The sequence below is a fragment of the Semicossyphus pulcher genome, unplaced genomic scaffold (genome assembly GCF_022749685.1).
Source record: "Semicossyphus pulcher isolate SPU_LCO1_2020_fin unplaced genomic scaffold, fSemPul1.0.p SCAF_7, whole genome shotgun sequence".
In the NCBI taxonomy this organism is placed as follows: Eukaryota; Metazoa; Chordata; class Actinopteri; order Labriformes; family Labridae; genus Semicossyphus; species Semicossyphus pulcher.
Window position 1 is genome coordinate 1,320,763 of NW_027211748.1, and position 24,216 is coordinate 1,344,978.

Sequence of the window (24,216 nt, forward strand, 5' to 3'; positions counted from 1 at the left end):
TCAAAGAGGTGAAGCTGGAGAGTAGTGAGGACAATGACAATGTTATGTTATCAAAGCTATACAGTTATTGCCCAAGCCTTATTCATTAGTTGGCTAATTAGATACTTAACTGCAGTTTTTCCCACAGAATTCAGTGGTAGCTGACCAGAAATGTTTAGAGCTTGCACACATCTTGGGTGGGAGACCAAACAAAACTAACCGGGTTACGTGATAGAACCGTTCTTCCCATCTCTACAGTCATGTCTGCAGGGAAACCGACAATAATGCGTACGCCTTTGCATGGGACACCACAAATAAATCACTATAATACACTGAATGATCTAACAAGCCAGATATAATTAGCCCAGACACTAATACCTGCTAATTAGTGCTTACATACAGATAAAATGATACCAGAATTTCACTCACCAAAAAAGATGGAGCACAGATCTTTTGGGGTCAGGGTTAGGGTTACAAACAAACGCACATCAAACTGTATTATTTGTATGAAAACAGAGAGACATTGCATTGCAACCAAAAAAACAGCATTGCTACTGACTCAATTTTATACAAAAAAAAGGCATTGTTATATATTTTAGGGTCTCGACCTCACACAATGCTTGCATTTGACTGAGAGCCATACACCACTGCACCAATGTACGAGCGTTGAATTGTTCTTCAGTGATGATTTGGAGGGATTCTTTTAGTATGCTGTTGAAAAATGTTGAGGGACAGACATATAGCTCTCTCCCCAATATCGAAATAACATGCAGGACCACTGAGTCAATTTTATGCATAGTACTTTGGTTCTTCATAATCCGTTTCAGCATGTCCATGTTGGTTTGAAAATTATGTGCTTTTGTTCCAGACCTGCCAAAAGCTTTTGCTCTATGTTTCAGCACCATGGACAGAGAGCAAAGGTTTAGTTACCATTAGTAATTTGTTTAAACTTCACAGAAAAACAATTTTAATTTAATGAAAGGTTGTATTTATTGTCATATTTATTGTCATTTTGCGATGACAACGAAAATGCACTTTATTGTGTAGCCTTACTTTTGTGTTTTTGACAAAAAATACTTGAATTTTCATTTACCTGTTTATTGTAATGACGACTAGTTCTCGCACTGTTTCTGTTACACTGTAACAAAAACCTGTTAAATTACAGTCAACTTCTGGCAGCTACAGTTGCCGGCATTTAACTTATTTTTTATACAAGTCATTTTATAGTGTACAATCTACAGTTTAAAAACAGATGACTACTGTAAAAAACATTACTTTTCTGTAGAAAAAAAGTTGCTATTATACTGTTGTGGTCCGACTATAATCTCCTTGCACAGTTTATTACTGTAAAATGTGATTGTGTCTTTATTATTATTTTTAAATCCTCTGAAATAACTTGGATATAAATTGCTTAGACAAGAGTTGGCCTTACTAAAATGCTCTTATTAAATGCAGCATCAAACACATTCAATGACTGACTATTTTAGGGTAATTAATATAATTCATGAAAAGATGACTCCTTATACTGAAAAGGTTTTCAGTCTGCATGTCCTAATGCATACAATTAATAAGATTATTCATTATGTCAACCATGTTCTCACAAAATCAGTATTCAACTTTCTTATCATTCTTATGTACCCAGCCTTCAGTAGCCCTCTTTAATGAGTTATTATAACATGCAATAGAAAGCAAATGAAACATGGAACTGCACAATTCTGATAACTAAGCTGAACAGAACACAATACTGAGACTTGTTACCTTAACATGACAAAGTGAGCATCTGGTTGCAGTGGGGGCTATTCTATGTAAAAAAGGAGGTCCTGTGTTATGGTGTGGATTGGGCAGATTGTATGTTGCAAAAGTCCATCTGGATTCACAGTTGCTGCCATTTTCTAGACCAACTTCCCTATCCTCTGGGACATCTTGTCCTGGTTGGCCTTTATTGTGCCTAAAATGTAATAACAGAGGAAGGATATTAGCAATTAACACCTTACTGGTAACTTGATTCAACAGAAAGATTTTAAATTGTGTCCACTCAGCAGCAAAAGTGGTGTATGTTAGCTACAGTTAGCCTGAAAACATTAGCATGCATGCTTGTTATATGTGGTTCAGAGTAAGGTCAAGCTGTTATTTTGACTTTGTTAATATTGGCCAGCACAACGTAGATTCACCTTAACTTGACACAACTGCCTTTGATAAGATTGAATTCATTTATTAAGAGCAGGATGGATGTCCGGTGGTTTTAGTCCAGGTGCAGGCGGTATTATCAGAATGCTTCGTTCACATGCTGGCAAGCTCATGTCATGGTGAACATACAGCACACAAATTCTATATATGCCATGCCCATAGTGTAATATCGTCTAGACTATGTGCTAAATGAGGTGGTGGGTGGACTCAAGCGACAATACGTACTGTATTTTACTGTCGTATTTTACAGTATCTTGCTGTAAGTATTAAAAGGCAGCAATATTAACAGTATTCAAATTTATTTACTATCAACAGTACATGACTGTACAAAATTCTCTGTATTTTTTACAGCAATATAGACCTTATTCAATTGTGTTTTCTTGTAGCTATTTAGTGTACACAACACATTCACAGATGGCTTTGTGTTTTAAGAAAGTCAGCACTTCTCTGCAGCTGTCATTGGGCTTATCACAGACCAGATGGTCAGTTTTTTAGGTGCTGAACATCCATTAAAATGGTGTAATACATGAAAGAAAGACTACAGATTGCGTAGTTGCAAACACCGGCCTCACATTAAAACCTGTATCGTTTAAATATAGTGTCAGTGGCAAACAGTCTCTGTTAGCAGGAGTGGCACAGTGTTTAGCAAGAAACATTTCACTTGGTTGATCCTCTTTTAAACAGGATCCAAATGACACATCTTTTGGACATTTCGCAGTGCCATCTGCACTAAAACAGATGATTGGCATGAAACACCAATTAGAGTATGACCCGCACTTGGTTACTGTGACACTCTGCATTTATAAATTCCAACTGATGCTGCCTTTTTTTGCCTTAATGTTTTACCATAAGACCCAAGTTGGAAGTGGCAGCAAAGGCCATAGTGGAGTTGCTTTGATTCTCTGCTTTGACAATCCCTTGAAGCAAGGACTCTCATTTCATACATTTGTTCGGTAGTGAAATGTGATCATACTGAGGTATGTGTGTCACAGTGTCTTTTTTTTGCAGTGAAAGAGAAAGGACAGGACACAACAGAAGGTGAATTTTCCCTGCCTCTACTCAAATAAGAATTTTGTCTGTTGAATCAGATTTGGCTGTTCAATAAAAAGATTCAACTTGTTCTTTGTTCTATATTAGCCAACTGTTTCTTGTTTCGTCACAGTTTTACAATCTACAATTTAACCGGAAGAACAATTTTGGTCAGCTAGTTAGCTTAAAATAGCTGCAGCTCAGCAGACAGCACCAAAGCCCAGTGGGAAAGTGCCCAAGATGGAGTAATTTTACCGTGAAAATCTGCTTTATATAGCTTTGATCACCGGGTCTGTTTGTTTAGGAAAAGGGGAAGAAAAAACCTTGTCAGCAGTGAAGACTCAAGGGTCATTTTTTTATACTGAGGCGCTACTTTATAAAGCTTACAGCCTGCAATGTTGTGGCTCCTGCATTGCTCTTTGTACAATGTCGTATTTTCAAAAGAGCAAAACAAAAGTTGAGACATTCCGCTGCCAAATGCCTGATGATTCAAATCGTTGACTATTTCATAAAAGAAAAAATGTTATGTGGCTTATAGAAACTTTTGCTAACTTTCTTATATTACAAAAAGGACATGAAGACCTGAACAAACATATTTAAAGACCGACAGTCAAAATATCCGATGGATCAATAACAAGAGAGAGCGCCACTGTCTTGCATTCCGGTCGTATTTTTTATAAACACATGAACAAAACTCATCAGTCCCATTGTTCAGCCAGTGGGGTCATTCTCCACAGGAAGGTTCCTTAGAGGTCCCTTTGTCACTTTTTTCTTTATTATGTTTTCTGCCATGTTGGGGCACTGTAGAGGGCCAATGTGGGAATGATAAAATACCTTTTATACATCAACACCTGTCAAGGGACAAGGGCTGCTTTTGGGTTGGGGCTTGTAGTTCATGTCAACGTAATAAGTGGCTTGGGAGAGCGTGAGTTGTTGGCTTTCCTTGTTAACTTTACTTACATCTTTATCTTAGTCACTTGCACCAGTGTAGTCTGATTCTATCTCAAAAGCTTTATTTCCAGGCTAAACACAATACTGCCTGTCTAGCATATCATACTATTTATTTATCACAATATATACACTACCAGTCAAAAGTTTGGACACACTTTCCCATTCACTTGTATGAGAAAATGTGTCCAAACTTTTGACTGGTAGTGTAGTTCTTATTTTTTCTGTGTGCACATGCTATTTTGACTAGCACTCTCACCACGTGTTGTAGAATTGACACATAGACTTAACAAGGATTTTCTTTTGTTGTCTTAGAGGGTTAAAGCAGCAATCATTTGGGACTGGCTAGAAGCTGAATAAGCCTGGGAAAGCTGCTTGAATCCTTCTGTCTTGACTGAAACCTTTTGTCACTTCCTCCTGCTACAGCCACCTGATCATGTCTCTCGAGGCTGGGAGATATGGACAAAAGAAAGAGTTTTATACACCACATCTGATCCATGTTTTAATGCTGGGATTAATGAGTTGTGCTGCTGACACAAACGTACTATGTCAACCTTTCAAGTGGACATTTCTGTGCATGTGGTTGTATGCTTCATACCAAACCACTTTCAGACAACTTACAACATTTTTATGAACTTCTCACTTTTGGTAGTACTTTCCACAATTTCCCAGTTTGGGATCAGTAAAGTATATCTACCTACCTACCTTGGCATCAATCAATCAATCAGTCAAATTTTGTATAGCGCCAAATCATAACCAGAGTTATCTCAAGACACCTTACAAAAAGAGCAGGTCTAGACCGTACTCTTTGTTATGTTATTTAGAGAGAGACCCAACATGAATCCACCATGAGCAGCACTTAGCAATATTCGGCACATTGGCAAGGAAAAACGTATTTTTAAAAGGCAGAAACCTAGTATGTGGCTGACAGCATTAGGTCAATGTTCGCTTTTGTGGGCAACACTGGAAGCATGGCGTGTGCGTGACGGCTGCATGAAAACAAGTCTTCACAATGCTGGCATGACACATGCGTATCTCGTGCGACTCACGCTCCGAAAATTTATAGAATAGGAATAGGAGGACCGCGAGCCATGCACGGTTCTCGGTCTAAATACATGGTGAAAATGTGTATTTTCAAGTCTTGACCTACTTTACTCTTCATACCTGTGACTTTTACTACAGTAAGAAATGTCAATATTGCTGTCAGAGATCAATAGGACTCATCACAATTCACTATAATTTCACATACAGACCCCATGTGTAGGGCTGACCCTGGCGGTCATCCAAAATTAGCAAGAACAGCATAGTGATGATAAAGGCTGGTAATAGTAATTGTAACAGTCAGCAGGTCTATTATTAGCATTAGCAACAATGATAATGATACTATGGAGAAGACTGATTGTAGGAACTATTTTCAATTGTCGAGTATTATTTGTAATTTGGTATCTTTGTGGGCGTGGGAGGGTGCTGAGCATGTGCCAGTCGTTGACTGGATTCACGTAAAGGTAGTAGGTGTGTCACTGTGGGGTCATGCACACAGGTTTTTACCAGGTCAGTGAGAGGCAACATAAAAAATGTTTGTTTGCATTGAACTGGAATAAATCAACTCAATGATATATATTTGACTGGACATTGAACTTCTTGTGACCTGAGTAAGACCAAACTGGAATGGTGCATCAGTGGCCTTTTGGTTGTGAGCACATGCTTGTGTGGGGTGCAGCGAGGGAGAGATTAAGAGATCAATATATGGCCAAGGTGGCGCCGTGTGAGTGGCAGCCACTTACAGCAGCTCTTCCCAAATTTCTGTCATTTAGTGTATTCATGCGTACTTTGTGATTTTTTCTTTGTTTCTTTTTTGTGACTAGTATCACATGTGCACAATACAAACATGGATGTGCAACTGGTGAGATTACTGGTATGCCTTCTACTTATTTTGGGACTACTGAAGTCTACATCAGGGGACCCGTTCAGGCGCAGCTCCATTGCTTACTCCTGCAAACAGCTGTTGGCGATGTGCCAAGCCAGGATTTTACCCTCTTGGGAGAGACCGGACATCCCTGCTGAATTACGGAGGAGAAAGAGGGGATGCAGTGTTGGAGTGAAGCGTCAGGAGGAGAAAAGACGGTACAAACCATCCGTACCATCTTTATTCATGGGAAATGTGAGGTCTCTCTCTAATAAGATGGAAGAATTAACAGCGATTACCAGGCTGCAGTTGGATCGGGAATGCAGCATCATGCACTTCTCAGAGACGTGGCTGAATGTTCCCACTCCGGACTTGCTCGTTACTTTGGAAGGATTTCACCTCATCAGGGCAGACCGGAGCGCGAGGGAGAGTGCTAAGAGGAAGAGCGGGGGACTCGCAATGTATGTGAATGAGAGATGGTGTAACGCGGGGCACGTCAGCGCTGCACTAAAGATGGTGAACTGCTGGCAGTCAGTATTCGGCCGTATTACCTGCCGAGGGACTTTTCGCACGTCATTGTGCTCACTGTTTACATCCCCCCTCAGCCGATGCTGCTGCAGCCTGTGAGCTCATCCACAGTGTAGTGTCCCAGCTAGGGCTGAACGATTTTAGGAAAATATCTAATTGCGATTTTTCTGGCAGATATTGCGATTTCGATTTGATTCACGATTTTCTTCAAATCAAGCTTCAGTGCAATATTCACAATGTACAGTAACATTTGCAAACATGACAGAAAATTACATCATACCATTAAAACATTAAATGCCATTACTCTAATGCAAGAATGAAAACTAAAGTTAAGAATTGATTTCAAATGTATTTATTAACAAGAAACATGCATGTACATTCTATAAAGTCCTTGACCAATGGCAGTTATTACAACTGAAGAAGTAAAAGAGCCATCTTTGACTGTCTTAACTTAAAGTAGTGCAAAAAATCCTTAATTGTGTTAAGTTAAAAAAGTTAAATAAAATACAAAACAATCCCCCCCCCCCAAAAAAAAACAATGTTAATAAGTAATAAGAAAACCAAAATTCAACAATTACCAAATGATCTTGCCCAACAGCCTTACACTCAAGTAGGTATAGGTCAAGGTCAGTCTTTTATGGCTCAAGGGAGCTAGCTTATCAACATCTATAGCAGCAGTTAAAGGACTTTATTCAACCCTATATTAAGAAACCTGGACTATCTTTTTACAGTAAGTGAAATTGTAAAGTAATGGTAATAAAATAAAACTTACTAAAATAAAATGACCCTACCTCTTCCCTTCTGAAAAATATGTCAGATATTAAAATAGGTGGGTCATTCATTTATGGCTCAGCAGCACCCAAATATTGCACATCTATTCTGTAAACAATATAGCATGAAACATTATAGCAAACATAGCCAATATCTTTTTAAACAAAGGATGACACCACAAGTCAGGGTGAAGTGCAGAATCTCAAAAGTACTAAATCAACAATATTACTTGCTTCAAGAGAACAAAGTAAATCCAAGAAAGCCATATTACAGACAACAGTAAGGAAATCAATGATCAAAAGCACATAACACAGTATGCAAGATGCAGCCTGTGTCCAAAACATTGAAGTCTGGTCAATTGATTAAGTTCCATAGCTTTGATGACGTTTGCTGCATTGTCTGTTCCTCTTCTTTCAGACTCCAGCTTGACAGACTCTCTCAATCCCAGGGCAATATTCTCTCCGGTGTGGTCAGTGGGAAAGTATGCTGTCCGACTTTTCAACTCAAAGTTGTCATTTACGAAATGCACAGTCAAACTAAGATACGGCTCGGTCGTTCTGCTTGACCACATATCAGTAGTTGTGGCATAATACTCCACATTTTTCAGCTCTGTTACCACTTTTTCTTTACACTCTGCATACAGCTGTGGGATGGCAACCTGGTTGAAGTAGGTGCTGGAGGGAATCACATATCTTCTATCCAGCGAGGTTTTGAAATCCTTCTTTGGTGACCGTGTTAACAGACACCATGTCCTTGGCAATGTAGTGTGTTATGGCAGTCGTTATCTCCCGGTGTCTTCGGCTGCTCTTATCATACGGAGTTAGACTGGCAAAAGATGCTGTTATTGTAGTCTGTTTGCTACTATGGGCCTGCGTATCATTTTCGCTAGACTTTTCACCTGACTTTTTGGTCATGCACTCGTCATGCAAGTGCCCGTTGTGATTTTTACAAGTGCTGGTATAAATTGGTTGTGTTTCTGCTGGATGTTGCAACTTTAGCACGACAGGTTTTGCACAGTACCTGTTTCTGGTGCACGTCTGCAGCCTCAAACCCGAAATACTCCCAAATGACTGAAGTGCTGTCTTTCTTGGGGATTAAATCCGCTAACTCCGCTTCTGGTCCACCTGAAGCCATTTCAGAAATTAAGGAGCAGGTTATACTGATTGGTTAGCGTGACCTGTCCACAAGCAGCATGCCGCTGCTGATTGGTGAGCTTGGCAGGATGGTAGGGAGATGGCATGTATGTGTAAAATAGTTGACACAACAGATCCTGGGTCAGTCAGGAGCACTGCAAAAAAACGCAACTTTGGCGATCACGTGATCGTGTTGTCTGAAATCGCAATTTCGATCAGAAAACAATAAATCTTTCAGCCCTAGTCCCAGCTGCAAACATCGCACCCTCAGGCCCTCGTCCTCATATCAGGGGACTTTAATCATGCATCGCTGTCTGCCACTCTCCCCACATTCACCCAGTATGTTGACTGCCACACCAGAGACAATAGAACTTTGGACTTATCGTATGCAAACACCAAGGATGCATACAGCTCTTCACCCCTCCCCCCACTGGGCTGCTCAGATCACAACCTGGTGAGGCTGCAGGCCATTTACATACCTATGGTGAAGAAAACAACCCCCCACCAAAAGGTATGTGAAGAAGTGGTCTCAGGAAACCACTGAGGCGCTGCAGGACTGCTTCGACACCACTGACTTGGGGGTGTTAAAAAAGAAAATCAGGGTATGCAAGGCCAGCTACAAGGCTACAATTGAGGAGCAGCTCCAGCAGAACAACACAAGGGAGGTCTGGAGAGGACTAAAAACCATCGCAGGTCACAGCAAAGGCCATGACAGGGGGCCTGAAGCAGGAGACCGGGAATGGGCAAGCCAACTCAATCTGTTTTTCAACAGATTTGACTCTGCTCCCACTCCTCGCCCCACCATCAGAGCACAGACCAGCCAGACTCCCAGTCACTTCATCTCTGCCCACAGCCCCCGCTCTTCTCCTTCTCCTCCAACCCCGGTCTCTCCATAACAGCTGATCAGGTGAGAAGTGAGCTGAGGAAGATCAAGGCGAGAAATGCAGCAGGTCCTGATGGCATCAGCTCCAGACTCTCAAAGGACTGTGCAGACAAGCTCTGTCAGGTGCTTCTGCGACATTTTTAACCTGAGTCTGAAGAGGTTCAACTCTGTGGAAGGATTATTGCATGGTTCCAGTCCTGAAGACTACACATCCCAGGGAGCCCAACCACTCAGACCTGTGGCCCTCACTTCTCACCTAATGAAGACCACGGAGAGGATCAACAACCTCGGCCCCCTGGTGAGCTCAAATCTGGACCCCCTGCAGTTTGCATATCAGCCCGGCATTGGAGTGGATGACGCAGTCATCTACCTTCTTCACAGATCCCTGACTCACCTGGAAAACATTGACAGCACTGTGAGGGTCATGTTCTTTTACTTCTCCAGTGCCTTCAACAGAATCCAGCCTTCACTGCTCAGGGGGAAGCTAGAAAGAGCGGGAGTAGACTGTCACCTGACTGCATGGACTATCAACTACCTCACCAACAGACCACAGCATGTGAGGTTTCAGGACTGTGTGTCTGACATGGTGGTCTGCAGCACAGGAGCCCCACAGGGGACAGTGCTCTCCCCCTTTTTTTTTACCCCTGTACACATCGGATTACAGTTACTACTCTGTCACCTCCAGAAGTTCTCCGATGATACAGCCATCGTCGGATGTGTATCTGAGGGGAACGAACAGGATTACAGGGAGGTCATTACAGACTTTGTTGACTGGTGTGAGCTTAACCATCTTCAGCTCAACGCCGGCAAGGTGAAGAAGATGGTGATCGACTTCCGCAGGAAAAACCCCAGACTGCACCGGTGAACATCCAGGGATTGGATATTGAGAGGGTGGAGACCTACAAATACCTGGGTGTTCACCTTAATAACAAACTGGACTGGTCACACAACACAGATATCTTGTAAAGAAGGGCAAAAGTCGTCTGCACCTGCTGAGGAGACTGAGGTCCTTTGGGTTGTGCAGGACTCTGTTATGGACATTTTATGACACTGTTGTGGCTCCTGCAGTCTTCTATGCAGTGGTCTGCTGGGGAGGAGGGAGCACAGAGAGGGACAGGAAGAGACTGAACAAACTGGTCAGGAGAGCCGGTTCAGTCCTTGACTGTCCTCTGGACTCAATTGAGGAGGTGGGTGAGAGGAGGATGTTAGCCAAGCTGACATCTATCATAGACAACCCCTCTCACCCCCTGCATGAGACTGTTGGGGCCTTAGGGCTAGTTCACACATGAAACGTGGCGTGTGCGTGATGTCTGCACGCGGCTCTCGGCCAAAATAGATGGTGAAAATGAATTGTGATGAGTCCTATTGATCTCTGACAGCATTATTAACATCTCTTTCTGCAGTAAAGGTCACAGGCATGGAGAGTAAAGTATGTCAACAATGCACAATGCAGCAGTACACAATGCTTTTATTTTGAAGTGTTTTATTTGTAACTTTTCCAGGAAGTTATTTGATCGATAAAGTCACTCACAGGCTCCTTATTGCGGTTCCTGCTTAATATTCTTTGAAATAAAAACGTAGTCATAAGTCTCCTGCAGGCCATAAGTATATATGTTAATAAAGATAATTCAGGTGCGATCTCTCCCTCTTTCTCCCTCGCTCGCTCTCTGTTTCTCCGCCTTGGCTCATACGGTTGTTTTTGCTTTGTGTTAATGGATTTCCCGTTTCTAAAGTAAATAAGATCGTTTTCTTTTAAGACCAACCCACGGAAACATTTAAAACAAAGACCCGAAACTATCCCAGGATATGCCAAACAGCCATATAAAGTGAAGAGTGATTAATGTATATTTCTATAAGCCTTATTATTATTTACAGTTGCACAGATGCCTCTTCGTTGTATATATATTCCTGTATATAATCAATCTAAATTACATTTATAAAGCGAACATATTTATATTGTTTATGGCCTTTATTAATGTAAAACTCATGTAGAAAGACAGGGCTGGCAGGATCAGCCCAGCTGAGACCCGCAGCCGACACGCAGCCGACACGCAGCCGACACGCAGCCGACACGCAGCCGACACGCAGCCGACACGCAGCCTTGTGAACAACCTGACGGCGCGAGTCACGCATACACCATGCTTAATGTGTGAATTAACCGTTCAGCAGCTCCTTCAGCAGCAGAATGAGACACCCATCCTGCAAAAAGGAGCGCTATCGCAGGTCATTCAGCCCATCTGCAGTCAGACTCCATAACATCAGCATCACAGTCTGATCACAATACTCTGTAACTCATCCACATGGCACTACATGGCAGCTACTTAGTTTTCCTATAGCATATCCATTGTAACATATTACAGTGTAATATCATTACTTTGGTACATATACTTCTGCATTTTTAGTGCATTTTGAATGTGAAGAGAATTCCCCCCAATGAGGGATCAATAAAGTCTATCTTATCTTATCTTATAAACAGGTAGATTGAGAAATATTTTGCCATTTAATATATGGCAAAAAAAAAGAAAGAAAAAACACAATTTATTTTTATTGATTGTATTTTTATTGAAATATTTGCTTTGATTAAATAAATCTTGTCATTAGTAGTTTTAATTTGATATTCTAAGCTGATTAGCGCTAGTGTTAGGAAGTTAAACATCATAATTCTCTGACATCCTGTCAGAATTATGATGATGATATGATAAGCGGTCAGGTAGAGGCACAGGGAAAGAAAAATGTCATTGCACAGAATAACTTGGTTATTTTTTTGCATATGACAATAAAGCCTTTGAATCCTTGAATCCTTGAATTATGAGGGGCCATCGTGGTGCTTAAGTTAAACTAAAATCTAAACTAAAAACTAAAACCGCACCTCATTCAATGCAGAGAGAGTTTCAGAGCGAGAGCCATAGAAACTCATTACAATTGAACTCCCACTGCTGCGGCGAGCGAGCTGCCCGACTGGCATCATCCTCTTCTTGCCTGCTGCCCCAGGCAAGCCCTGCCGGCTCCTGACTGCCTGCGCATGAGACAAGAGAAGAGATAGCAACTCAGAGCTGTTGGCAGAGGAGCCGCGAACTGCAATTACTCTGAGCAGCACACATGGGAATAATATATTTCACTGGTCTAAGAAAGTCCCAAAAGTTGTTGCTAGTTGTGTTTTTTGAAACAATCACTAACTGTATATGAAAGGTGGCTGTACAAGACTGTAACATTTTTCCATTATGGAAGATTTCATAGTATAAAGAAAGTATCCACACATCCAAAGAGATTTCTTTGATGCATGCTAAGTTTGCTGAACACACTTTGAACTCGCATAATGATATCTAAATACAATTTCGTCACTGAATTCATAACAGCTGTGGCAGGAGGCATTCTTTTGGGTTGCCTGTACGTATGTCTGTCCGTCTGTCCCATTCCAACATGAAACCTCGGAAGCCTGAAGGGAATTTCTTTAAATCTGGCCCAAATGTCCTCTTGAACTCAATTATGATCTAATTATGATTTTGTGCTTAAAGGTCAGCGGTCCCCATGACCCCTTACATTTTTGGCCATACCGTAAAACTCATTCATACATTAATTATGACACAATTTCACACAAATATCTAACAGGATAAAATCATGAAGTGACGACATTTTATACACAAAAGCTGAAATATCCACCGTGACATAATGTCCTGGCATTTTCCCAATTACCTTCTGTTCAGTCAGATATCAGGAACACCTGAAGGAAATATTGAGTTAGGCACCAACGTCCACTTGGACCCTGTGATGAACTGATTATGTTTTGAGTGTCAAAGGTCATTGTCACCTAAAGTCCTCTCAAGGAGCCTCTGCTGGGGTGTATACTACGAAGCCGGATTTGTGGTTATTGAGGTAACTTCAGTGTTAACACCGAGTTTTCAGTACTACGAAGGTGATTCACTTCTTCCTGAGTTAGATCACCATGGTGATCACCTAACCTGCACCAGAGCAGGTTATGTTCGAGAGAAGAGATCAACCTGTATTAATCACCACCTACTGACCAATCAGGTCTCTTGATTCAGGAGCTCTGTGAGCAGATGGTGAATGGGAAGAGGGAGAGAGAGTGGTGCAACATTTCTGCTTTACTGTCTGATTTTATGAAATATAGTTATTAAAGATATTCATCGAGCTTTACTGATATACAGCAACATACATTGATCCCAGCACTGAAGCCTTGTACTTGTTATATTTATAAGACATGAAAGTAAGCTTTAAAACACTTTCAATTGTGGTTTTATATTTATTTTTATTTGCTCTATAAGTCTGTTTGATACAGCTGAGAGAATAAGTCTAAATATGTCATAAACGCCTCATAAATACATCTGTGCAAGATTGTTATTGTAGTCAATATATCGTAATGATGGAGCAGTGATATTATAGACTTAATTCAGCAGCTGCATCTGAGTGGAGTATAGTCTGAATTACATGTAACTTCTTCGTATTTTTCTAATATCATGTTTGTAAATATGCCGATCAGCTGACGGCAGACTGTCCCTATGTCTGATTGGTCTTACACTGCAAATAGCTGCCCTTTATGTGGACACGCTCATGGAAACCCTGGGTTGATTTATCCAATTGATAACCAGCGTCCTGTGACCACTTGTGCCATCTCCTTTGTCAGGGTTACTGAAGCCAGATCACCAAAAGATACCCTGGGTATGTTGAACTGGTTTCGTAGGCCCCTGTTTAATGTAGGCTTACACATGCCATTGTTTTGCTTTAAGCTTTACACTGATCCATGTAAACTGTAAGCTGGTTTACAACCGCAAAGTGATGATTTGATTTGATTTCTTTTTTTTAATTGAATAACAAAAGAAATAAACCTCGAAATCAACTTCAATATTTTGGATTCTGTCCTTCTTGTTCCATTAAACTGCTTTAAACGTGCTTGGCTTGTTGTTTTGTAATGCATATGAGGGAGCTCATTACCATGCCCTGCACCTGTCACACATACACACACACACACACACACACACACACACACACACACACACACACACACACACACGCACACACAGCTGTGACCCCTCCCCCACCCTGAACTCCATCTCATATTATTTCTTGTGAATGTGTCGAGAACAAAGGCCGATCTATAGAATCATACAAACACACATAGGCTGCTTTAGAAAATGAATATTTGCAATAACAAGGAAACAGAGTAGATGTTTTATCTGTTTCAGGACAAACTGAAGATTAGTCTTGTTGTAAAGATGATTTTTTAAAGACTATTTTGTCCGTTATCAATTTGTTACCACTAATGATACACAGTTATTCAGCAGCATTAACATGATCATTATAGACACATAAACAACTTAAGAAGTGTTACATTAGTCTGATGGTACAGTATGATTTTGTAAGTTTATGTTTTAAGCTGCCTTTTTACATGTCTGCCTGAGAATGTCCTACCCAGAAAAACAACTTCGTTGAAAAATAACTGTGTTTACATTTTCTTGAGAAGAGACACATTGTGGTCGTGTCATCTACAGGCGCACTTTGTGTGGTGCAATTTGGTGACTACTTTCGAAGTGCCACTTCACCCTTACAGAAGTGAAATTTACTGAGGGTACAACGGCCAAAGAATTACTTGAACTTAAAGTTTAAGAGCAGGTTTGACACAGCCACCACCGAAAAATGTAAGCCCCTACCAAAACACTAGCACAGCACTGTAGATAGATATGGACCTAAAGATGTTAAATTAGCCCACGTAAGTGTGCACACAATGACCAGTGTCAATCATTACTTTGCTAATGACTTCATATCATTGTTTTCTCTTTCTGTTTTAACCAGTGCTTAAAAGAAATAAATCAATATGTTGGTGTCCTGGGGGCCCAAATAAGTCTATGCAGTTTTTGTAAATGGAACAATTTATTGAATTCATATTTGCCAAGAGTTCTAATTTTATGTTTCACAAACTCTCAGGGGGCTGAGATTCTCGCAAGCTTTGTTTCTACAATAAATAACTAGTTATGTTTTTAGAAGAAAGGAGTTAAAACTTTGCAGTGATTGTTGTGTCTTACAGTACTTTATTCTTGTTTCCCCCAGGGACACCAGTCAGTAGTCCTTTTATGTTTAATATGTTTACAGGAAGATTGTTCAACAAAAGTGTTGTCCGCCCTGCTGGTGTTGCTACAGGAAAAGTTGTGGGCTCAGCAAAGTCAGTGCGCTTCTGCAGACTGAGCTAATAATTGATAATCATCTGTGTCTTGTTTTTTTCTCTTGTTCAGGGAAGTGTGAGGACAGTTTGGCCACTCCTCTTCCCTTCAGCACCTTTACCTCTTCATCAGTGTTTGCCCGAGGATATGAAGCTGGCCACGCCAAACTCAGTCGTAAACAAGGTATGCTTTTGTATTGTATAGAGCTGTATATTTCCAACACTTTTCATTATTGTTCAAATTCAGAAGTTTGAGTTTTTGTTGGGTATATTAAGTACTTAAAATTAATAAACTTAAAATGTTTGATATTTCATGTATTTTCTGCCAAATTGATGTCAAATATCATGATTTATGTTCTAAGTCATTCTCCCAGGTCTTCTCCAAGGAAGTATTCATATTATTATTCACACCATTTAAAATCTTGTAGATTTTACTGTCTATATGTTTTTTCTTTTTCATTATTGTTATTAGTTTATTTTCCTTATTAGTTATCTCAGGAAGGTTTATTTCTCCAAGAAACTTGGGAGTTGGGATCTGATCTGTAGAATCGTCATCGTCGTTCTCAAGTTAGGTTTAGCATCGCGGTGAAGCAAGTTTCAGATTGGATTTTTGATTGACTTTGGTGAGCGTCAGTCGAATACCCAACTTTAAACTGACTTCCCAACGCGGTCTTGCAGCAGCCACTCCATGAACTCTTTTCCCTCTTTCCACCAAATGCGTGCCGAACCGTGGGGAGCGATCTGTGCGGATGACGGATGATCCAGTAGTATTTCATAATTTATGACCAAGTCCAAATTCTTCCAAGTCCAAGTTCTAAATAGATATTTCTCGTTAATGTGGTAAAACGCTTTCTCAGCATCTGTGGGGTAGAATATTAGTTTGCGCATATTATCACCGACTAATCTGTTTTTAACAAAACCTTTCTGATCTTTGTGTACCAGATGAGGAAAACATTCATGAAAGTGTCATACTTATCAAACATGAGAGAATCACTACAATGGGCAATTCCTGGAGAAATTGCAGTGTGAGAGCTGGAAGCCGTGAGCTGCTGCTGCTGCAGCTGCACCATCTGCAACCTGCAACTGCTGCAGTTTTCAAAATCTTTTATAACCACCTTAAAGTTGTTGACTTGTTCAGCATCTCTGTCTGTAAAACTTAGCTTAATTTGATGGCACATGTTAAGATTAGACATTACAGACTTTGAATGTACAGGGAGGATGGTGGCAGTCTTGAATTGGGTTTGAACGGTCTTCTGTGGCAGGGATGTGTGAAAAGGAAAGGAGCCCTCCAAGAGGGCTTTCGTTAAAAGTGGACCAGTCAAGTGGAAGTCATTGAGTGAAACACCATAAACTTAGCTGCTGATTTTCTTGAATTTGGACTGATTTTCTTAGGTCATCAGCAGAGAGGCCACACTTGTGCAGTTTATTTCCAGTATCCTGTGAAATGCTTTTTCATTTCGTGTTTTTCCTTCTAATGGATTATTGTAGTGAAAAGGCATGAGTAGTAAAGGATATCCTCATTCTGTTGGGGTGGCTGTGGCTCAGTGGTAGAGATGGTCATCTCTCTATTGGAAGGTCGAGGGTTTGATCTCTTACTGTTACAATCCACATGTCGAAGTGTCTGTGGGCGCTAGATAAGTTACCATTTACAAACCGCACAGTTACAGTGCCTAGATTGATGAAACTGGGTAGGCTCCCTGTGAGGACCATGGACCTCTTAAAGAAACAACAATACATATTGTTATGTATGTATATGTTTTGTTTCTGTACACAATACAGAAACAATACATTCTCACCTGTGCTTTAAACTGAGGAAACTTATGATAATTTTTGCTCCAAATCCTCCAGATCCAATTTTCCCCATCTTCTTCCCTTTCTCTTCCTCCCATCATTCATCCTGTCAATCCTACCACACCGGCAAAACTAGGTGCTGGAGGCTGGTCGCCCTTGGAAACAGACCATCAACAGTGGTTACAGGTGGACTTGGGTTCAAGAAAGCAGGTGGTTGCTATAGCCACACAGGGTCGCTACAGTAGCTCTGACTGGACCAGCAAGTATCGGCTGCTTTACAGTGACACCCAGAAAAACTGGAGGCCCTATCTACAGGATGGAAACATCTGGGTAAGAAAAAGTCTTATGCTTTGTAATGTCATCTTTTCTTTTACCTCTGTAAAACCACATAATACTCAACATATTTTTGACAGTTCTTCAACATAGTTTTTATAACTCAGACACAGACACTTTCTTCTGCCCATTTCAACACATTTACATGTATGCTTTTCAGAATAATCATTTAAAACAAAAAAATAAACACAAACATAGGAAAATGTGACATTATTAAATGAAGCCTGCACAAAGCATTAATAATAAAATACAATTAAAAAACTTGCACAGTAGTACAGCATTAATCAGTAACAGTATGTATAATAGTTATGTTAAGTGCAATCTTGGATCCCATCAGCTACAGTCTGAGACGATATAGCCTCTGGGGACATCGGTGAATGTGCCCGGCGGTAAGCGATAATCGACTTCCTGCCAAGACTTCCTTTCCCGCGTGCTGCATTGTTACAGAAAGACAAAACGTTTTCTTGTGATGTACTTGTTATTAGCGGGTCTTACCTTCACTGAAATTTCAACATCATGATGCAGATTTGTAAGAAATACAAATTCAAGCTTTGTCAGGTCTGTCGTCAAGAGGAGAAGAAAACTTTTAAAATGCTCTTTGTTGATCTGAGGTCAGATCGATCTGATGCATTCGTAGAAGTCGCTGAACAGTGACACAGCGTCAAGGGAATTCATCTCAAATTAAATTTTAGCTCTAGAACACATTGTTAGCTGAACTTATATGCAGATGTCTGTTTATAAAGATTAATAAAGAGTAAACCGCCGTCGGATCTCGCTGATGGGAGCTGGGATGGCATTACGGAGGATTACGTTCCGCCTGCTTTTGCTCTCCTCACGGACTGTTTTTGTTGCATACGCCGCAGCCTGCTGATATGTGATTGGTCATTATTACTCGGACTACAAGCGTAGTTCAAACAGAAACCAGAACACTTCCCTTTTTGGAAATCTATGTCCCTGCCCCTAAATAGAGATAATGTTAAGTGTAATCCTCACTGGATGTCCCGTTTACCCTTTGGTATAAAGGAAGAAATTGGGCTTCATAGTTTAGCCAACACTACTTGCCATATACCAGAGAACAAAATCCCTTTAAAATTCCAGTGAAACTTTCAGTCTCATCACTTTAAATGGACCTTGTATATCTTTGTACTCCTGCAATAAAGTTGTTAAACGTTGTCATTTCACAGCAGACAATGGCACCTAGATTCTCTTATATTCCTCAAATATCTTTATGTAAATGCAAACAAACACAAGTCATGAAAATATGTCTGTCTCTTGCTCACATGCAGGGAGAACAACCGTTGGAGTTTATCTTACCAAGAAATGTTGGTGTTCACCGCAATCTATAGATAATGACAGGTACTCTGTAGATACAATAAACAAACATTGCTTAATGACAATGACAAGCAATCAATGACATGAGATTATCATTTTTTCTGAGTAGCCTGCATTGAATAAATGATGGCAAGCTCAGATATCAAGTTATGCAACAAGCTTGTGAACACTGCATTTCTACCTAAAATGTTTTTTTATTGTCATGTAATCAAGCAAATCATTCCGGAAGTGGAGTGTCTGTGTTACGCTGATCAGTTACTTTTTACTTATGAACAATCAATGGCAGAAGATTGAACATTTAATTCAGATAGCAGCACAATGTCAGAGCAAATCCTGGAAGCTCGGGAGGTTTGGGGAAATTTCTTCAAGTCAGTAGGCATCTGCACTTCTGTGGAAGGAGGAATTTCTCTGAAGTTTTGCAGTTGATGGAGGTTTGACTGAGAGATTTGGCTAAAAAAACCTGCAACAATCACCTCATTAGATCGACCTTGATCTTCTAAGTTGTCGGTGTGAGAATGACACAAATCAGACAGAAATCCAACCCGTTCAACCAGTCACACATGTTGAGTTGGATCCTTACAGCCAAACCTTTCAGTCAAGCAAAGGTACTGAAAGAAGTAAAAGGTGTTTCCTGTTTTTATTTCTGTTTTACTATCCAACAGTCCATTAAAGAAAATTGTGAAAAATATATTTCAAAATCTTTATTATCTTTTAAGTGATGATTGAAAAACATACATTTGGCAAATTATTTATATATATATTTTTACTCTCATTGCTTTTTGGCTGGATTGCAGCCATGGGGAATGTTAGTTACAAACCGTGACTCAAGATTCCACATAAAGGTTCAGCTGCAATGAGATCAAAATTGGGTTTATCCTCTGTTTGCTCACACACAGCATGGTGAACTTTCAGTCTCCGCCCACAATCAGCTACCGAAACAGCTCAGATACTCATAGGAACCAGCCGAGCCCATAGCTCAGAGGGCTAAACTAAGTTAGGCTACTTTACCAAGATTTCGTTTGTATCTACTTTTCTGTCCTATACCTAAAAGCACAAACACACCCACCTCATTGGAAACAATAGCCTGTCTATACTCTGTATAGTATAGACATGTATGCTTCCATGCTCTGAGAGGCATGAGGGAGAGTGAATGATTAAAACCTCCTTAATAACGATCTAAACAATCTATCTAATCTTATCTCTCTGAAAAAAACAGAGTGAACTAGATAAACCAGAAACCAGAGACATCTCACAGATAGAAAAAGCAGGGGAAGTTCTTAGATAGTTGAAATAGGATAACTATAATTATAATTTGAGTTCTCTTTCAAATCAAACATCTAGCTTGTGTATTGTTGTGTCTGTGTTTACAACATTTTTTGACTCAAATGCAGCTTTAATTCATGTGATTTTCTGCTGCACGCACAACAACAAATATTTGTGGGAAATATTAGTGAAATTATAGACACTACCCCACACAATCTGTGTAACAACTGGCCACAAAAAAGCACAGTGATACTGTCCAGTCATATTCGAGACTTTGACCTACTCTTGTTGTATGGAAATTTGAATTGTTAGGAGTAACACAGACCATGTGAAGCACCACCTGCAGCGTGTTTGTATTCTGTGTTTCAGACGTTTGAGGGGAACGTTAACAGTGAGGGTGTGGTTCGGTATGAGCTGCAGCACACTGTTCTGGCTCGCTATATTCGCTTCATCCCAGTGGACTGGAGCCGAGAGGGACGCATTGGATTACGCCTGGAGCTCTACGGCTGCTCATACTGTGAGTACATGTGGACAACAGAGGGACAACTGATTATGGAACAATGATCTTTGGTGTCAGACAGAACATTAACTCCAAATCCAACTGCTTGCCATCAAATGAATGATAAAGAACATGAACTTTTTCATGTTATTATGTGTTACTTCTTTGCTTTATGTTTACATTGCTTTATGTTTAATAGAAGGAGACTTGACTTATCATTTATTCGGTCTTTCAGGATTGTTTGTCCTTTTACGTTTGTATGAAACCACCTTAAAAACAAGATGATTAATCACTACTGGTTTATCCTGACAAAATAGGTTCCATGATGTTGACCTCCTTACTTGTCAAACCATCAGTCACGCACTTCTTACAGCTGTGATGATCACGAAAAAAAAAAGAAACTAATTACACATTATCCTGAGGAGGTCACAGCCACCAGCTGACAAATGCCTTGGGCTGAAACGTGTTTGTTTCTTTCAGCTGCTGTTTTTTTTTTATTAAAACTCATATGCTTCTTTGCAAGTGCTGAAGTCTTTATACTTACTGCCACCACATTTAACTGTCCCGGATCTCTCGTCTGTTGGCAGAAAATAGAATCTCCTTGTTGTGTTTTTTTTACAGGGGCAGATGTGATCAGTTTTGATGGTCACGGCATCATCTCCCACCGCTTCAGGAGTAGGAAGATAAAGATTGTAAAGGATGTCATCACTCTGAAGTTCAGAACCACAGCTGGAGATGGAGTACTGCTCCACGGAGAGGGACAGCAGGGAGACTACATCTCCCTGGAGCTCCGCAGGGCCAGACTACAGCTCAGCATCAACCTAGGTAGCCCCATAAAGTCTGTGTGGTTTCAAGGACAGCAAAGCCCTGTAAAAGTGTTCTCCAGAGACAATCTCATCTATTCTGTTAAAATTAAAAGCTGTATTATCCCCTGCTGTCAGAAACAACATGATGAACGTGTGATTTGTTGCTTTTCCTCAGGCAGCAACCAGTATGGTTCCATTCAGGGTCACACCTCTGTGACCAGTGGGAGCTTACTGGATGATGACCACTGGCACTCAGTTGTTATAGAGCGTTACCGTAGAAACGTCAACTTCACCCTGGACCATCACACTCAACAGTTCAGGACCAATGGAGAATTTGACCACCTGGATCTCGACCACGAGGTAAAGAGTCTGTGGGTGTTGTTGTCTGATGTTTATGTCACAGTTTGGGATGTGGCTCCCAGTTAAAAGCTCTGTGCACCATGGTGGTCCTTTTAAGCACATACCAACGGTGTAGACTGCTTTTTTGTTTTTCTGCACCTGAGTCCTGGAACAAGATACAGCACCTTCTTGAATGCATGCATTTTTACCTTTTGAGAAACCTGATTTTAAACCTCCCAACCTCTATTTGTAAGTGTTTTACTTAAATGAACCTTATTTAATTTTCCCATTTTAATCACTGAACTTTCTTAAATTTATACTAATATACTAATAATATTTTAGTACATTTTAGGCTTTGTCTAACACACACATTTTAGTTTACCTTTTAATTGTCTTTAACTTTAATGTCAGAATATTACCCATGTTTGTGATTTTAATGGCCTTTCTATCAATGTGTCGTCTGGTTCTTCTAATGCTTTGTTGTTTGTCATTTTAATCTGTATCTGTTATTAACTCGATATCATTGTAAATGAGGGTTGCGCCTCAATGATCTCTCGAGTATAAATAAGGCTTGATTGATTGAACTTGATATGGATAGATCTAGATCTAGACATTAACATTTTCCCAGTCCACTACTTTCTAACTGTGCAGGACAGGTCCCTGTGAACCTGAAAAACCTGCAATGAGAGCAATGAACCTGTTTTATTCAGGTGTTAATCTCTGGGTCCTTTTGTTTTTGGAGAGAAGTACACAGCTACTTGTACAAACCTGGTGAACGATGAACAGTGAAGGAATCCAAACCTTAAAGCTGAGATAACAACATCAGCGGCTCTTGGCTGGCAGCCCAGCCTGATGTCATGTTCACTGAAGAAGGTTGCATAAACATTGATTATTAATGCTCTTTATTCAGTGTTTGTACCAGGTTTAATTATCTTTACTTTACAAATACAAGAATACAGCATTCAAAATGTGCCTTTGAAAAGTTAAGTGTATGTTAAACTATAACATTCTATTCTGAAGTGTAATAATGAAGTGTCATGTTTCTACAGGCTTCCAACAAAAAACTTCGTACATCTGTTTCATAGGACAGGTGCGCAGGAGAGGAAAAAATCTGTCCAACTTGCAGAAAAGACATTTATTTCAGCTACTGAAACATTGCAAGCAAATAAATGTATTTTATGCAAGTTGGACAGTGTGCGGGAGTTTACTTGCTGTTCTCAAACATTCAGCATTATTAAATACAAATTGTGACAAATACAAATACTGACTTATATATAGGAGATGCCATATATAATCTGCCATATTGCAGAGCCATACAATACAGTATGTAAGTAGTATAGGAATTTTGATTTAAGCGACTGTTAAATAAAGAAAGAATAAAATTATGAAGTCCTAACTGAAAGCTGATTCAGTCCATATTGTCCTATCTGCTGTCTGTCCTCAGATCAGTTTTGGAGGGCTGCCGGTATCAATGAAGCCAATTTCAGGAGGAAGAGACAACTTTAAGGGCTGCATGGAGGGAATGACCTACAACGGAGACAACATCACTAACCTGGTCCGCAGGAAGAAGGTGGACGTCTCCAGCTTTGTAAGGCAACTCTCTGGCTCTGTGTGTGTGTGTGTGATGCCAGATCCTCTTGTGTTTTTATTTACCTTTATTTGTCTGTCTTTATAGTAAATTATTACATAACTAATAACTAATTACTGTTTTGTGCCTTAATTTCTTTTTCTTAAAACATTTTCCAGGTAGTAAAAAATATCTACCTTTAAGGGTGCAGTTAAGGCTCAAAGGTTTTTAAACGTGGAGATCTATATCACTTCTTAAATTCCTCTCTGTTTCTTTTTCTCCCTCTATAGCGTAACCTGACTTTCTCATGTGCTGAGTCCAACTCATTCTCCGTCTTCTTCAACTCCACATCCTTCCTGCGGCTGCCAGGTCAGAGTGACAGCGACACCCTGTCAGTCAGCCTGTCTTTCAGGACCTGGAACCCCAATGGGCTACTGATGTTCACAACACTGGCTTATGGCTGGGTGGAGGTGGGACTGACAGAGGGGAAGGTGACTGTCCATGTGAATGTGACACAGAGGATGAACACACGCATTGACATCTCATCAGGTGAGCTCAGCAAATTGATCATCAAAATGGAAGTTGAAGCTCATTTATTTCATTTCGTCAATATCATGTTAATGTGAGTTCAGATCAAAAGCAAAGCCAATTTTTTGCCTACATACAAAATCAGTGCAAAGATGAATATAGACTGGAATTTGTGTCTGAAGCCTACTAGTGATTCTCCTGACATCCTGAGATCATCAGAAA

The 24,216-nt window shown here is 40.3% G+C and overlaps 1 protein-coding gene across 1 annotated transcript in view; it reads left to right on the top strand.

Annotated features, from left to right (window-relative positions):
• LOC138611116 (contactin-associated protein-like 2) overlaps nt 1–24,216 on the top strand; it is a 39,505-nt gene that overhangs the window by 1,251 nt on the left and 14,038 nt on the right. Inside the window, exons 2-8 of the mRNA XM_069684049.1 lie at nt 15,610–15,720; nt 17,464–17,657; nt 20,625–20,772; nt 21,376–21,579; nt 21,736–21,920; nt 23,344–23,487; nt 23,757–24,015. Of these exons, the coding sequence (XP_069540150.1) occupies nt 15,610–15,720; nt 17,464–17,657; nt 20,625–20,772; nt 21,376–21,579; nt 21,736–21,920; nt 23,344–23,487; nt 23,757–24,015 (1,245 nt within the window). The remainder of the gene's footprint in view (nt 1–15,609; nt 15,721–17,463; nt 17,658–20,624; nt 20,773–21,375; nt 21,580–21,735; nt 21,921–23,343; nt 23,488–23,756; nt 24,016–24,216) is intronic.